Source organism: Canis lupus, chromosome 7 (genome assembly GCF_048164855.1).
Source record: "Canis lupus baileyi chromosome 7, mCanLup2.hap1, whole genome shotgun sequence".
In the NCBI taxonomy this organism is placed as follows: Eukaryota; Metazoa; Chordata; class Mammalia; order Carnivora; family Canidae; genus Canis; species Canis lupus.
In genome coordinates, this window is record NC_132844.1 from 32,679,055 (window position 1) to 32,697,253 (window position 18,199).

General features: G+C 35.9%; 1 protein-coding gene and 1 long non-coding RNA gene across 5 annotated transcripts in view; one reads left to right on the forward strand and one right to left on the reverse strand.

Annotated features, from left to right (window-relative positions):
• Positions 1 to 6,741, forward strand: part of PHIP (PHIP subunit of CUL4-Ring ligase complex) — a 131,716-nt gene extending 124,975 nt beyond the window's left edge. For 3 of the 4 annotated variants that reach the window (XM_072832277.1, XM_072832275.1, XM_072832279.1), the window contains one exon: positions 1,246 to 6,741. In XM_072832277.1, coding sequence (XP_072688378.1) covers positions 1,246 to 1,883 — 638 coding nt within the window. In that variant the 3' untranslated portion in view covers positions 1,884 to 6,741. The remainder of the gene's footprint in view (positions 1 to 1,245) is intronic. The other variant, XM_072832276.1, reaches the window with a different exon arrangement.
• LOC140636741 (uncharacterized) overlaps positions 1 to 18,199 on the reverse strand; it is a 41,961-nt gene that overhangs the window by 20,424 nt on the left and 3,338 nt on the right. The window lies entirely within an intron of this gene.

An 18,199-nucleotide genomic window follows, 5' to 3' on the forward strand; every position in this document is an offset into this window, starting at 1 on the left:
TATTGCAGGATACCCATCACAACCAAACAAAAAAATCTGAGAACTTTGAAGGAAAAAGTGATAATACATGTCTTCATCTGATAGAGTAATAGCATTTTTTTTTTCAACACAGAGGGCAGTTCATCATGATGGAGATCCTGTAGATTTAGAATTTGATCTTCAGAATTTTCTGATTTTTTTTTATGAAGCATAATGGCCTTTATCATGGAATTTGTTACAATTATAATGGTGGCATACATAATAGAGTTGATTGATACATGGAGTCAGTACACTTATGATAATAAATCATTTGACATTCAATTGCACAAGGATATAGGACTGTTTCAAAGAGCTTGTGAAGAAAACTGCTATTTAGTTGTTTATTTAATCCTTTTTAAACAATTCTGAGAACATAGTTCATGACCAAGAGTAACTTTTTTCTACTCTTATAGTTAGGGTAGGTGAAGAATATCAAAGGCATGGTGGTTTTTATGGAGAATAACTGATGTAAATTATTCTAGTAGGTGTACTCTGAAACTCCTTATGTGGTAGGATTAAGAGAGGAGATCCTTTTTACTTCTGAGGGACTTAAGGAAATATTTAGACTATAAAATCTTCTGTGATTTTAGAGAGGGTATGATGATCACATCCAAAATAGACTCAAATAAGATTTAGAATCATTCCAGTCTTGATAGTTGCTTTTTATTCCATCCCTAACAGGAAATAAATGATTAGAGGTAAGTAGAAGGGGATTGCCAAGTTAAAATGTCATGGATTTTATATAAGGTCATTTTCCATAATTGAACTGCTTAAAGGTGGTAGGAGTACAGAAAACTTTTTAATGAGGTAAACAATAAAGTTCTTTGTGGTTGCTAAGCTCTGTACAAATACATAGGGTCATTTTGTGTAATGGAAAAAATGCTTTTATATTAAAATGTGTAGTAAAGGTAGTAGTGGAGTAAGAAGCCTTGGCTAATCCCAGCTCTATCATAATTTACAGTATTGACAGATTATTTGCTCTGAGTTTCATTTCCCTCATGTGAGATCATTAATGACTTCACTGAGGATCTTTTCTCCTCTGTGAGTTTTCAGTAGAAAATAATGCTATTCAACTATTAGCCTTCTGCTGGTTCTTTTTCTCATTTTAGTAAAACAAAAATTAGGATTGCATTGTTACCTAAGTATAGCAGTGTTTTTACTGACTAGTTTGAGGGTCAAATTAAAAAAGCAATTCCATGTATTAAGTGTGCTGTTGTTCCTTTTTAGCAGATTGTAAGAACAATGCTCTTGTACCTGGAAGCATTCAAGTAAATGGCCATGGAGGGCAGCCATCTAAACTTGTGAAGAGAGGACCTGGAAGGAAGCCTAAGGTAGAAGTTAATACCAATAGTGGTGAAGTTATCCACAAGAAAAGGGGTAGAAAGCCCAAAAAGCTACAGTATGCAAAGCCAGAGAATTCAGAGCAAAATAATGTGCATTCAATCAGAGATGAAGTAGTTCCTTCTTCAACATGCAGTTTTCTTTCTGAAACTAATACCGTAAAGGAGGATTTGTTACAGAAAAAAAGTCGTGGAGGCAGAAAACCAAAAAGGAAGATGAAGACACAAAAACTAGATTCAGATCTCATAGTTCCTACAAGTGTTAAAATGCTAAGAAGAAGTAACCGAAAAAAGCCAGATGATCCTATGGATGAGGAAGAAGAGTTTGAGGAACTTAAAGGCTCTGAACCCCACATGAGAACTAGAAACCAAGGTCGAAGGACAGCTTTCTATAATGAGGATGATTCGGAAGAGGAGCAGAGGCAGCTGTTGTTCGAAGACACCTCTTTGACTTTTGGAACTTCTAGTAGAGGACGAGTCCGAAAGTTGACTGAAAAAGCAAAAGCTAACTTAATTGGTTGGTAACTTGTACCAAAATATTTTACTTTGAAATCATAAAGCAGGTACAGTTAAGGAATACGTAGAACTAAGGCTTCTGCTTCCTTGCTGCTATGGTGGATTAGGGAATGTTATGATTTGATTTGCAAAAAAAAAACAAACTTACAAGACACTTCACTTCTTTAAATGAATATATATATATATAAATATATACATATATATTTTAAATGTTTGCTATTTATTGCCCTTAGATAGGTTATGCATTTCAACATTCATTTCATTCACTGTTCGAAACAAAAGAAATTGAGGACCTATAATGAATTCCCAGTTTATTTCTGGAAAAGACAGTTCTGCTACACTCTTAAGGAGCATAATATTCCTAGTGATAGAGCATTTCATGTTAAAATGAATTATTTTTGACCAAGCCAGGTACATTTCTATTGATACAGAAGTCGTGCCCCTAGGAAGACAGATGTTATCAGAGTAGCAGTAAATTAAGAAGTGTGTTTCCTCTAAAGATAAATATAAAATTCCCACCATTTGATACCCTAAAAAGTTTAATTTTAATTATAGAATGTTCATCTACAAAGAATCTAGACAAGGCTTTTGCTGTATTCCATTTCTGCCAAACGTAAGAGAAAATGTACTGATGAAAAGGAAACATATCCACATTGGAAAACATTTGACTGTCTAATTTTTCAGACCTTGATTCTTATATCAATCACTCAATCTCTGTTTATTGTGCCAAAGACTGAGAATCAGTGCAGTGGAAAGCCTGTTTTTGACTGTCAGGACAGCATACACTTTTCAATATTGGAAAGGCTATATATTATTCTAAAGAGCACGTTATTAAAAAGAGTTATGCTGAGATGTATCTTTTTTTGGTACTTAATAGTAGAAAATAATGCACTGGTGGGTCCTTTGACAGAGATGTTTTAGAGAAAATGTTTAAGTGGTTAAAGGATTCAAGGAAAATACAGGAAAAAGGTATGGGATTTGATGTTTACTTGTTGATCTGGATTAATGTCGTTTCTAAACTTTAGACATATCTAATAGGCTAAAATGACTTACAAAGAAATGTGTCTGTGTGTGTATGTGTATATATTGATAAATGGGTATAATTAAATATATATACAAACACATACTTATATACTATTACCCAGGTATAAATTCTTTTTTCAGGATTTTTTAGATAGTGGTAGAATAAAAATAATTTTAAAATGTCATACTTTATAGTTTAATTTTAAGGGGAAGATTGGTTATTTTCAATTATTAAAGGTTAAAATAGGCCAAATCACTTTTTATGCAATCATGTTTTATACAGTGGTCTCATTGCACATTGTGTTTTTTCTGCACTTTTTATGGTATCCTTATCACGCTGGTATGTCAATATACACCCTAAAGAAAAATTCCATTTAATGATTGTGCCTTGTATTCTATTATTTTTTGCATCATTAGTAAAATTAAGTTGTCTATTGTAAATGATAACTATATGACTTAGGAGAATGTATTGCTATATGTACTGCTATGGAAAAGGAAAGCAGTTATTTATTTGTTTATGGTACAGTTATTTTATACCTTAAAAACCAACATAAATACCATTTCTATTGTTTGAAAATTATTGTCCATTTTTTAAAAAGTTTAAAGAATGTAGTATTTTCTGAGGACTGGTATGGTACAAAAATGTAACCAAAATTTTCAGATACTACATTTTTAAAAAGTGAGGATGGGAAAATGTGTATCAGCATGACCCTGATATAGAAAAATAAAGTCTTTAATGGAACCTTGGCAAAATACATTACATAATCATTTCTTATTTCTGGTAGGGATAAATGTCAGTCATTTAATTGTATTGAAGAACAATGGAAAGTGATGCATTTGGGCTTTTTTTAGATCATTTGTAACTAAATTTGTACAGAAATCCTCCCGTGAAATTAAGTAAACCATTTTCCAGATCTTAACTGGATTGCTGTGATTTTGCAGTTGAGAAATAATTTCAAATTTTTCAGGTTTTTTGTATATTTATTTTTTTCTAACAAATATATTTAACTATATAATTAAAATTCAGTAGTTAAACTCTTCATAATGCAGAAATGGATGGCTTGGTTGTATAGTAAAATGAGTCTTTCAGTTACACCATTATTGAGAATAATGTGTATGTTTGAGATTTAAGTCATTAAAGTAATGTGTTGCTTTTGAAGGCAATCTATTTGAAACATGTAATTTCCTGATGTTATCTGCATTGTGTTGGAAAAAAATAATAGGCTATATATAAATCCATTTTTGTAAAAGTTATGTGTATAGTTTTAAGGTGTGTACAGAAAAAGGAAGAGCGTACACAGTCTTAGAGTGGAGTATACCTCTAATATGATGTATGGATTAGCAAAGAAATGATTATTTACCATCTTAACTGCAACAAGTAAATGTATTGTTCTGTTCTAAAGACACTGTATATTTATGACCTTATTTGGACATCATTAGACACTGGTTTCTTAGTAAAGCAAAAATGACTTGGATCCAGATTCTTTGTAATTGAGACACTTAAAATTATGTATTAGTAATAGCAGATATATTTAGATTTTATATTTTTATAATTTAGCTTCTATACATGCAAAAGTTGAATTGAGAAATTTAAGTCATTGCCATATTTTTGTTTTGTTTGACCAAATATCAAAAATATTGGAAAAGTATCCTCTTTGAGACAGTGACACCATGTATGTACTCTTCATAGGGCAAAAGGAAATGTTGACAGTTGTCATAGGTGAGCAATAAAAGCTTCAAGTTTATTGAAAGTTTCAGAAGTATAACTTGTTACATACATGGAAAATATAAATCAATTTATATATTTTTAAGTACCTAACCCTAATATTCTTTCCCTCCACCCCAGCAGTCTCTAGTCCTAGTCAAATGAAAAAATTATAAAATGTTGCAAATGAGCAGTTTAAACATTCAGTCTAATTACAATCTCACAACTGGGCAATATATATATAGCTTCTTAAAATTTTATCCTTTGCAATCTACTAATATGTCATTAGACTGGTTTCTGCATAAATTTATGTACTAAAGATTTGTTGGTCTTGTTTCCATTGTTTTTATTATTGGCACAGCTTCACAAATTTGAAGACTATTGTCTAAGACTATTATTATGAAAGTATTTTCCTCAAATTTAATTAGAATAACTAAAGGATAATTGTGAGCTTGATCATGTCACATCTGAAATAAAAATTTGGCTGAATTTAGTTAACACTTGGAAATGAATTGCAAAAGATAGACTAGTCTACTAAAAGATCCTCATGCAGCAGCAGTGTGTTAACATCTAGAACTGCCCATTATCTGTAGTGTGGTATATTAATCAGACATTTTAGCAAATGTATTCAAATAACTTTTTTGCTTATGTGATATTCACAACTTTTACATGTTTTAAAATTTGACTTCTAATACACATTATAGTAGTATTTAATTCTAGCATTCCATTTTGTCCATAAATACCTATGTATCTCTCACATGTCAACTGGAAGCAATTTTGATTATCAATTTTCTATTTAATGAAAACAAATTGTTATTCTGAATGTTTTTGTTCACCTGAAATTTATTTTTGAGTAGGTTGAAAGGACCAAGATACTTGAGTGTTTAAAGGGCTTATAAGCGTTCTCCTTATATGCAGGAAACACTTGATTTTAAAAGTCATAAGAGGGGAAGTAATTTTATGTTCCATGAATTACCCCCCATACTAAGAAAGTATTTAAGAAAGTATTTTTTACATAAGAGGTTGTGATGTGGTTTAGTTATGTTTAGGTGAGAATTTATTTTCCTATTAAAATTAGAAAAATATACCTTTACTCCTTGCACTTCTCCTCAGTTCCCCAAATTTCCAAGTGATTTGAACTAAATACTACATTTACTAAGAAACTACTTATGTTCTTAATTATACTGAGCTAAGCACTACAAATGATGTTTTGTACTATGTACAGTAGCCAAGAGGTCAAATTGAGTCAGAAGACTGTAACTACCACTTTTGACGCTCTAGAGATAAATCTTGTACACACTGCAGTAAAATAATTAGAAAATATTATGCGCTATAAATATATATTATTTTTAGTTTTGATAGCTCTGTGTTGAAATACTTTTTTAATGCAGATAAAATCATCAGGAAATTAACCTTTATATGGCACAAACCAAATACATAATAGTGGGTGGCTATGAGTTTCTACATTTAAGGAGCTAAGAATAGGTTTGAAATGATATATAGTACACATGATATGATGCAGAGGGCACACACATGCTCATTACTTTTTAAGATTGTGTGTGTTGATTAATCACGATAAACTATTAATTGAGGCAAAAATACAAAGTTACATTTTTGGACCATATTAAAACTGCAAGAAGATGAGGTCTTCTTAAAGATCTTTTAGAAAACTTAAATCCTGTCACACGATATTTAGACGTGTAGAATGTAGCTCAATTTTTTAAAAGTAACTGACCTAGAGGGTTAAAGTTGAAACTGACACATTTTCAAAAATTAAAATTATACTTATTTTGTACAGAAAACAATGTTAAACACAAGCAAATCTGTTGTATGTAATAAGTAACACAGAGTTTAAAGACAAATTATTTAGCTTTATTGAGGTTTTTGTTTTTTCCTTCCAGAAACCTGGAATATCATGTTATGAACAGCAGTCTCACATCAGAATAGCAGTGCCCTTTCTTTTTGTACATATTGATTGGACCTTTCTTTACTGTTATGTGGACACTTTCTATGTTAGTTTTGATGCATAATTCTTTGAATCCTTTTATACAAACTAGAATGTATGTGTAAGAATTCCTGTCCCTGCAATGTAGTAACTACAAACTTATTTTTAAATAAATAGAAAACTTGTTTTTCTAAGCTATTTTGTAGAGCCTCCTGATTTATTATTATTATTATTATTATTATTATTATTATTATTATTATTATTAAACAGTACGGGGATCCCTGGGTGGCGCAGCAGTTTGGTGCCTGCCTTTGGCCCAGGGCGCGATCCTGGAGACCCGGGATCGAAACCCACATCGGGCTCCCGGTGCATGGAGCCTGCTTCTCCCTCTGCCTGTGTCTCTGCCTCTCTCTCTCTCTCTCTCTCTCTCTCTCTCTGTGACTATCGTAAATAAATAAAAATTAAAAATAAGTAAATAAATAAACAGTACATGATTTCATCAGGCATTGTACCAAAGAAGTTATTATGTAAATGCACTATTTAGCAGAATGTTAAAATAACCTGCCAGTTAAAGGATTGTGGGTACCCTAATTCCAAAATAACCAAATGTTGAAAATAGGTCACTTCCTTTTTTAAGATAATATTTGTGAGAGAACATGTGCGTATTAGAAAGGGGAGGAGCGGGGGGGGGGGAATTTCAAGCAGAGCCTGGCTTAGAATTTGATCTCGTGACTCTGAGATCACAGCCTGAGCTGAAACCAAGGGTCTGTTGCTTAATCGACTGAACCACTCAGGTGCCTCAAGTCTCTTCCTTTTAATATACACATTTAATAAAACAATTTTACTAGTTTACGATGTGCAAGTTACTGTCCTGGGTGATAAATATGATATTCAGGTATTTCTAAGATAATTCAAAGTTTTTCAAAATGTGAAGTAAAATTTCTGCAAAAAAAAATGGAATGATGAAAAAGGTCTCTTGTTAAGCAGTTATGCAAAATAAGATTGTGAAGGTATTGCTGTTTTCCTAGAAATGTGTTCAGATGGGGCATACATTTTCAACTTCCTAAAAATCCCAATTTTAGTATAAAGAATACATAGGCTATAGTAAATGATAATTCAAATTAAGTAGTTAAAGGGGTGACTTGTACTATCAATGACCATTTCTCCCTAAGAAATTTTGTTTAGGGCAGCCTGGGTGGCTCAGTGGTTTAGCGCCACCTTCAGCCCAGGGCATGATCCTAGAGCCTGGGATCGAGTCCCATATCAGGCTCCCTGCATGGAGCCTGCTTCTCCCTCTACCTCTCTCTCTTTCTGTTTCTCATGAATAAATAAAATCTTTTAAAAAAAATTTTTCTTTAAATGACTGTATAAGTATAAAATTCTAAGTTGAGGAAAGCAGTAAACATTCCCAGGGTACCATTTTTTTTTCTCTAAGCTGATACTAATACCAAGTATATATTTACTTAGGGAGCCAGTCAAGAAAAATTCATTTTCAGTAACCAGTATTTACTGGTTTCTCTTTTGTAATAACAACTTTATGTTCTAGGCTGTTTTCCTGTTGTTTAAGGACAGTAAGATTAAAAACCAAAGCACAGGACTTCTGTCTCTTGTACTTATAATCTTTTTGCACTTAACATGTTTTACTCTATGTTGATTGCTCTTGGGTTTGGGAAAAAAAACAGATTCAATGAAATACCTTTCTGCCTAATTAGCTAGACATGGTGGCAGCAGTGTAATGGAATGAACTAGGCTGAGTTGAGTCATCTCTTTTAGCTTCACTTTCTTCATCTGTAAAGTTTAAAAAGCAATTAGATAATCCGCAACACATCCAGTTCATTTCAAATAGTCACAGGATTATTTCTCATTTGTATATTGTCCCCTGTAGTTGTGGTTCAGTTTTGGCTTCTCTGTTTAGTCCATAAATAAAATAATGCTATTGTATAACTTTTAGGTAAGCTGTATATTGTCATGACCTAATTGTGAAGCGCAAGACCTTCTGCACCCTTAGAAAAGGAAGTTTTGAGTTGCAGTATTTGTTTACTGCTAATAAAAGGTAGAAGTTTGGTGATTTTTCCCAGGGCCCTCTGGGAAGTCTCAAAGGTAGTTTCTGTGTAAAACACATCTTGAAAAAAAATTTTTTTTTAGGACTCAATTTGGGGAAAGCAAAAGTTTCAGAGGAGATTCAATCACTTCATTAAGACAGGATCATAAGTGCCTGAGAATGTAGTTAGTTTCCCACTTAATAGAAATGAAATAAAATATTTAAGAAGAAACAGAGAAGGCAGAGCAATTTCAAGGAAACACATCTTTCCCCAGTAGGAAACTTCTTTCATTTTGGTCTTTGTTTTAATAATCAAGGACATTATAAAGTTAAAACAAAGCCAAGCAAATTATTCTGATGAGATATGGAAAATCTATCTGAGCAAATTATACAGAAGTTGAGCAATTTAGTCTTCTTTTGAGGCCTTTAAGAACAATTATTTTAATGGAGAAAGCCAAATTCTAGTTTGGTACTGACCTAGTCCTGAACAGTCAAGTTTTCACACGCTCTTCCCTCTCCTCTCCTTGCTTCTGAATAACTGCATCAAAGCTGGGGGATTTTTGCCAAATTTTTTAGTACATTTTGTAAATTTCCTTTTAGACTCTGCTAGATACTCAAGTTTTACATATTTTGGAACAAATAGACACCTCAGGACAAAACTCTTTGTCCTAGAAAAACAAACTCACTCTGTTATCTTGATACTTAATTGTATTTTTCTGGCAATGTTTGTCTCAGCTACATACGTTAAATGCAGATTTTAAGCAATATAATTATTTCACTGAGAAAATCAAAGGAAAGGAATTGAAAGCTGTCATGTGGAAGCATCTGCAGAATAGCAAAGCTCATGAAAATACATAACTATGAAACCTTAAAGTTGCAAACATAGTTAAATACATAACCCAAAGATAGCCATCCATAGTATTATAAATAAAAGAAGCAACTGTAAATAAAATTACTCTAAGTGAGCAGTATTTCAGTATTGAATCTTATATAACAAGTAGGTACCCAATGATTTCCCACTAACATTAGTCCAAAGTCTGAAGTTACCTGAGGATCTTGGAAATTCTATTCTAGCTGACATCCTATGAAACATAATTACTATTACAAAAACATTTATCAGAATCACAATTTGTTTGAAGACACTTTATATTTTTATTCTAAATACTATGTAAGTAATGGTAGCTTATCTAGTTAGTAGACCAGCATGAGAAATTTAAGGGCTTCAGATTAACTTGTCTTTTAAACAAACCCAATCTTCATTTTAAAAATAAAATGTATCCTCTGAAACTAATATTACATTATGTTAATTAGTTGAATTTAAATTTTTTAAAAAGGAAAAAATATTCTTGGATTATACTCCATACTTATATAGAAAAGACAGCCATTATTTAAATTAAGTAACTTTAATAAGCAAAATTACTAAATCAGCTTCATTTGCCCAAAGATTTTTAATTACATAAACTAGGACTTTTTTTTTTTTTTTTTTTTTTTTAGATTTTAGTTATTCATGAGAGACACACAGAGGCAGAGACATAGGCAGAGGGAGAAGGAGATTCCCCACGGGAAGCTTGATGTAGGACTGGATCCCAGGACCCCGGGATCACGCCCTGAGCCAAAGGCAGACGCTCAACTACTGAGCCACCCAGGTGCCCTGCACTGTTTTTTATACAGCAAGCTTATTTGTTAATTGTAGTTTGGTATCCAGTGAAATTAGGTCGCTCTATTTTTTATAGTTTTATTTATTTTTTATTTTTTTTATTTTATTTATGATAGTCACACAGAGAGAGAGAGAGAGAGAGAGAGGCAGAGACATAGGCAGAGGGAGAAGCAGGCTCCATGCAGGGAGCCCGACGTGGGATTCGATCCCGGGTCTCCAGGATCGCGCCCTGGGCCAAAGGCAGGCGCCAAACCGCTGCGCCACCCAAGGATCCCAGGTCGCTCTATTTTATATAATATGGCTCCTCTGATTACTATGAGAGTTTAATTAGTATTCTTTGGTTTCCTAATACTGACAGAAAAATACATTCCAGACAATCTTTAAAGTGGTCTAAGTGAGGAAGGCTGACTAAAGTTAAAAAGGAAATAGGTCACCAGGGGGATTAGTGAAATGTAGTACCCGTGAAAAAACAAAGCTGGGACCTCAGAGTCTTTAGGATAGAGCTCTGTCTGGAAGTAAAGGGGCCATATATATTTGTTATTTCTCTGGGTAAATATGGCCTTTATAGTTTTAATAGGGTTATCTTTATATCATGGAAACAGCACAAAGCTTGATGAAATTATCTGTTTCATAAATTTGGAGGTAGTGTTTTAGCTGAGTTCACGAAGTCCTTTTCAATGACTTTTAGATTTTGGTTAAAGGTCCCACTCAGATCAAGTACACTTAAATGTTAACTTGTGGATTTTGTCCAGTAGAGTTAAAAGTTGTTTCTGTTCATTGGAAAAAATAACTACAAAGTTATTGTATTGGTCAGTAAAACATTAACCAGTTTTGAATCAAATTCAATGATTTACCTTCCTGTGAATGAGCCATACTTCCTTCCTTGAAAGCATCAATTTTTTGAAAACTGGGCATTTAAAATAATATAGTGATTGGAAACCACATTCTCCCTGCCCAGGTTTTTTCAAAACAATCTTTGTAAGAGATACTAAAAACAATCTTTCTTATAAAAACAAGTAGCTCACAAACATTTTAATTTTTTTAGTAAACCTTTTTTTTTTTTTAAGATTTTATTTATTTATTCATGAGAGACAAGAGAGAAAGGCAGAGACATAGGCAGAGAGAGAAGCAGGCTCCATGCAGGGAGCCCCATGTGGGATTCAATCCCTGGACTCCGGGATCCTGACCTGAGCTGAAGGCAGATACCCAACTGCTGAGCCACCCAGGACTCCCAGCTCACAAACGTTTTAATGTAAGAGTCCCAGTTCAGGGGCATCCGGGTGACTCAGTTGATTATGTGTCTGCCTTCTGCTCAGGTCATGATCCAGGGTCCTGGGATTGAGCCCCACATCAGGCTTCCTACTTAGTGAGAGCTTTTCCCTCTCCCTCAGCCTGCCACTCTCTCTGCTTCCCTGCTTGTGTTCTCGCACTCTCTCTAGGTCAAATGAATATATAAAACCTTAAAAAAAAAAAAAAAAAAAAGGCTGGGATGCCTGGGTGACTCAGCGGTTGAGCGTCTGTCTGCCTTTGGCTCAGGGCATGATCCTGAGGTCCTGGGATCGAGTCCCACATCAGGCTTCCCGTGGGGAATCTCCTTCTCCCTCTGCCTATGTCTCTGCTTCTCTCTCTCTCTGTCTCTCATGAATGAATAGATAAAATCTTTAAAAATAAAAATAAAAACAGTGCAAAACTTGCAGCAAACGAAGTTCTCTCCCTTTGCAGGCATGCTGCTGAATGAACAAATTCTAGCTTTTTTCTAACCATTCTGACCATGTCTTTTCTGGCTTCTTTTCACTTAAATATAGATTTTTCTATCTTAGTTGTCTTTGCAATCTACATGTACTCAAGTGCCAATACATTAATTAAACTAATCGTTAATACACTAATCAAACACTATGTGCCAAGCACTGTCCTACATTCTTTACATATAGTAGCTCTTTCATTTATTTTTTTCAAGATTTTAAGTAATCTCTACACCCAATGTGGGGCTTGAATTTACAACTCCAAGATCAAGAGTCACATGCCCTTCCAACCAAGCCAGCCAGTCACCCCCATATAGTAATTCTTTTAGACTGCAAAATAGTTTTATGAGTTAAGTACAATTATTATTTCCATGTTACCTTAGGGAAATTAAAACACACAGAGATTAAATAACTTGCTCTTTACTCACAAATGAGTTGACTGGACAAATGAGTGATTTCTATATAGAACATTGGCACTTCTTTCTAAGATTGGTCTTATTACAAAAGGCCATTACATAAACCACCAAAAGGGCCTGCTTGTACTACCCATGATCATTTTCTGATAACTTGAGTTTAAAAAAACCACCAATCTGTCATGGATCACATTACTTTTCATTGAATCTCAACAGTGTATTTTTAGACATACTAGACCAAGTCCTCTAAGAAGTACACACCAAGATGGGATTAAACATGGAAGAATTTGAATAAAGGAAATGCCTGTGAAAGAAAATTGAGAGGGAGCTAGGAAAAGCTGAGATCTATCAGATGCAATGTTAAGTGTGACCCAAATGAAGCAGAGAGGGAGGGAAGGTTGGATTAAAGTATCTTTGACTGCTATGAAGTCTAAGGAAGACTCACTCACTCAGCAGGATGACTGGGAAGTCCTTGAACCACAGGTGACCACCAGAGGGTTCCCTCATTTCCCAGATAGGTATACACCTGCTTTAGTATCCCAGCGGGCCTGATATTGGCTGGAAACAACCTCAGGAAAAGGAATCTGTGGCACAAATGCAGCAATGGTGCTTAGAGGCCTGGTCTATTAGCTCTCTATAGGTGGATTTCTTCAAGGCACATTCTCATGGCCACCACAATATGCTCAAGCACCTGATGAGCTTTTGATTTTATTTTAGTCATAAGATCAGTGTAATATTTTTGTTTAATTATTGCCATCACTTCTAACCTCTTGATGTATTGTTAGGAATGCAGACTCACACAGTCCTTGAAATAATAATCTCCACTAATCTTGTTGTTCATAATTTATGATATGCAGCCTAGTATCCAATGATCCATATGATATGGCCAGAAGTTCATATGTGAAGCATGATAATAATTCTGTCTATATAATACCTAAGATATAAAAACCATAACTTGTTACCATAATTAGCATCAATAAAATCTATTCAGCTTGTTAAGCCAAATGTCATAATTACCTAATAAGGGAGTTGTTCCATCATTTTATATAGGCAACAGATGATTCACTGGAAATCTTTTCCTTTTTTTTTTAATTTTTATTTATTTTATGATAGTCACACACACACAGAGAGAGAGAGAGGGGCAGAGACAGAGGCAGAGGGAGAAGCAGGCTCCATGCACCGGGAGCCCGACGTGGGATTTGATCCCAGGTCTCCAGGATCGTGCCCTGGGCCAAAGGCAGGCGCCAAACCGCTGTGCCACCCAGGGATCCCGATTCACTGGAAATCTTGAGAGCAATTCTTTATATGTTGTATTTCACAGAAAGCTTTGAAATAGTTTAAGAGTGTTGCCCTGAATTAATTTTTTACGTGATAGAAGTTAACCAGGAGCCTTGCAGAAATAGAAATTTAGGCAAGAGAGCCTAATACACCCTAGACATAAATACAAAAATGTCAGATTATGACTGTGTAAACAGACCTTTGCAGCCTGACCAATTTTTTTTTTTTTTTTTTTTTTTTTGGTCATACAGTTCGGATGCCTGTCTACCAATAGCCTAGGTGTACAAAAGCTACACATTTTATTTTAGAAACACAAAAGCATTGCACAAATATTTTTAATGTGCTGGATATTGTGATACCAAAACTCAGATAATGGCTCATCTTCAAAATTAAGATTCATTTCAGTCAAGACATTAAAAAAAGTTACCTTCTGGGTTAACTTTTATAATTCTTATCAGCTGAGGCGCAAGTTTTTCTCGTGTTTTGAGAAAATTTTTCAATGTTCTCTTACAAGTTATCACCCAAGAGTTAGCTAATAAATGCATTAACTTTTTGATCCCTAAAGTAAGTTTCTTTTAATTTAGAGGAATTGGGGACACCTGACTGGCTTAGTTGGTTAAGCATCAGACTCTTGGTTTTGGCTCAGGTCTGATCCTAGGGATAGGAGAAGGGCTCTGTGCTCGGGGTGGGTGGGGGGCGAGGGCGGGGGCTTGCATCTCTTCTTCTCTCTGCCCCTCCCCACCTCTCAGAGAAATAATTAAATCTTAATTTACATGAATGGTTAAAATATTTGATCTATATTACAAATGAGATTTTATTTTGGAACACTGCATATGACTCAAGTATTTTGGCATAGTATAACATTGCAATGATTACAAATATTGATTCTACATTCTGTCATCTTGTGTTTACTAAGGAGCAGCTAGAAAGTGTCAAAAGACGTAAGAGTGTATCATCTGCTCATTCCTATTGCTTCTCCCCATTTTACTTACTATTTTACCTAATATCAGTATTTTCCAAGAAATCTAATACCCATTTTTAACTCCTTTGACAGTAGTTGAAATATTGCTAAAGAAATAAAGGAGGAGCTTCCTTTTAAATATGTTTGTTTGTTTTCATCAATTTTGGCTTAAATGCTTTTATTTTTTTCCAGACTTACTACTGCATAATTGACAAATAAAAATTGTAATATTTAAGGTGTATAATGTGATGGTTTGATATTACATTGTGAAATGATTACCACAGTCAAGTTAATTCATACATCCATCACCTCATATAATTACTTATTTTTTCTTTTTGGTCCAGTGTGAACACTTAAGATCTACTCTTTTAGGAAACTTCATGTATAAGATACAGTATTATTAACTGTAATCACCATGCTGCATAAATTAGATCCCCAGAACTTACTGATAACAAAGCTTATACCTTTTGGCCGGCCTCTTCCAGGTCCACCTTCCCTTCTGAGCCCCTGGACACCACTCTCTACTGTCTGGTTCCAGGAGTTCCACCTTTTTAGATTCCACATATAAATGAGATCATCTCTTCAGTAATATTTGTGCCATTAATCAAGCTTTTATGGTCCATTTAATAACAAATGTATAATGTGCTTATACAACATGTGTACCCATGCAGTTATAGATTATATTATACTCAAATATTTGTGAAATAAGTTGTAAATATAGTTAAGTGTAAACATGGATATCACAAATCCCTTTAGCAAATAAGGAGCCAGGGATCCCTGGGTGGCTCAGTGGTTAAGGGTCTGCCTTTGGCTCCCTGCATGGAGCCTGCTTCTCCCTCTGCCTGTGTCTCTGTCTCTAATGAAAAAATAACAAATAAGGAGTCTGAGTGCTCTCTAATGTCTTTTTCCTACATTTTTGGTGACATATTCTTTGTTTCTCTATAGGACAATAATTCTGTAATATTTCCAAAACTTATTCATGTTTCTTCCAAGCCCTTTGTTATTGTGAACAACCTTGCTATGGACCTCATTCCCTCATTTACTTTTGTCCCACAGTAACTCATCCCCTGCACTGTGGCTGGCAGTGAGTATGTGTGTGTTTATGTTCAGTAAATTCAATTCTGATTATTACTTTTTTACTTAAAAATCCTTCAACCTGGTGACTTGGCATAACCACCTGGAACAAGACTTCAGATGGTCTGGAATGATATCAAGATAACTACAGTAATTGAAGGCATTCCTTTTGCAGATACACATCAAAAGGGCATTGTTGCACAGTTTGCTACCTCTCTTTCTTTTTTGTCACGAGAACCTGAATCGGTTATAGAAACTTAAAGATGGATGGAAATTTAAGATGGACACACTAGTGCTTCGGCAAGAATTGACTTTAAACTGAACAAATTTTTCTCTTCCTCATTCTTGAAATCCCCCTCTCCCCTCCACTTGTTTTTCTGCAGAATCCTTTGCTCCAGGAACTTGGTATCGATATTAATATCTTGCTGACCTCAATGTACACTTAATAACAAGACTCAGATGGCCGGGGCTAGTGCTAGTCATGAGACCACCTAGAAAGACCTGATGAATGTGGCTGGCAGAGCTTACCAGGTTCCTAATGAAACAGCCTAGATCCTGTATTTTCCTATAAAACACTTCAACCTTTCACCCTGGGCGGGTTTGCAGTTTTGAAGGCATTAGCCTGTTGCAGCCTCTAATGCTGGCAAACTAATAAAACTGTTGTTCCTCTTTACTCTCTAATTCTGTCTTCATGTCATATTTTGGCTCTAGATCACAGAGGTTGGTTTTAGATAACAAACCTACCCTGTCTCTCTCTGCTGTGTACCTGGCACTACGGATGTCAGATGCGAGAATGTGAAAATGAATCTCTTATCACCTAAGTTTTCTAGGAAGAATAAAACACAAAACAAGACAAAACTTCCTCTTGGAGGCTTTCCAGAAAGTTACAATTGTGAAAGGGGCATGGGAAGAGTCAGATGTCCCTGGTCTTCAACCACATTACTGTCATTTATGAACTGTCAGGTCACTTAACTTTCTGAGTCTCTTTCCACAACAACACACAGGCAGTTATGATTCCTGAATGGCCTGCCTTCTACTGTGGTGTAGAAGATCAAATAAAACTTCTATTTATTCCATAACACCTGCTATGTCCTGGTCACTGCAGGCCAGGTTTTCATGTTCACAGACATGAAACACATGGACCTCATCCTAAAAGAGCTCAGTAGACCAGAGCAGTGTTTCGCAGGATGCACATAGGAATCACCTGGAGGGTCATTTTTAAAAATATGCCTGAGTAAAATATGAGTTCCTGCATCCTGGCCATGTGACACCGAACAAATTTCTCTTTTTTTTTTTTAGATTTTATTTATTCATGAGACACACACACACACACACAGAGAGAGAGAGAGAGAGAGAGAGAGAGAGAGAGAGGCAGAGGGAGAAGCAGGCTCCATACAGGAAGCCCGATGCGGATTCGATCCTGGGACTGTGGGATCACTCCCTAAGCCAAAGGCAGACGCTCAACTGCTGAGCCACTCAGGAGTCCCCCCCCAACAAATTTCTTAAACTCATTTAATCTATACCCCAACTGTATGATGGGGAAGCTACTTGATAGGGTAGTTGGAAGTATTAAATAATTCATAACACCTGCTTCACCTTGTGCCTGGTGCAGAGTAGTAGGTAATAAACTGCTGCAGGTGGGCTGGGAAAGGTAAGTGAGGACATAGCTGGAGAAGTGATCTTTGCTACAATGGAGACATACAGGTGCTCTGAAGACCCCAAGGGGGTCATCTAACCCAGAGCTGGGATTCCATCCTGGAAAGTATAATGGCGGAGCCCAGTTTTTAAATCAAAGATGAGTAAATTAGCCAGAGAAGCCGGGGAAGCAACCGGGATGAGGAATATCCCAGAGAACGGAGCTTGTTGGATTCTCTTGGAGCATACAAGGAGGGATGAGACTGGGGAAAGCACAGAGGCCAGATCTTGAGCAGCCTTGGAAAGCATGCAGAGGGTTGGGCTCCTTGCTGTTTGCCATCAGAAGCCACCAAAAGGCTTTTGTTTTTGTGTTTTAGATTTTATTTATTTATTCATGAGAGACACAGAGACATGGGCAGAGAGAGAAACAGGGTGATGCAGGACTTGATCCTAGGACCCCGGGATCATGACCTGAGCCAAAGGCAAACGCTCAACCACCGAGCCACCCAGGTGTCCCCACCAAAAGGTTTTAAACTCGGAAGTACGCGATCAGAGTTGCGAGTGAGTTAGGTCACGACATCCTGGCGTGGATTTGAGGGGATCAGATTCTGAAACTGGAGTGGGGTGATCCGCGGGACCGGTGACTTCGTGTCAGGCTGTTGCAATGGGAACAGAGTAGGAGCCCGAGAGGAGGGGGTGGAGATGGGCAAAACCTACAGGCCCTGGCGGCGTCCCTGGCGGCGTCCCTGGCGGCGTCCCTGGCGGCGTCCCTGGCGGCGTCAGTAGGTCGAGGGACGCGGAGCGCACGAAGGCCGCGCGTGGCCCGACCAGAGGGCCGAGGAGGGCGGAGC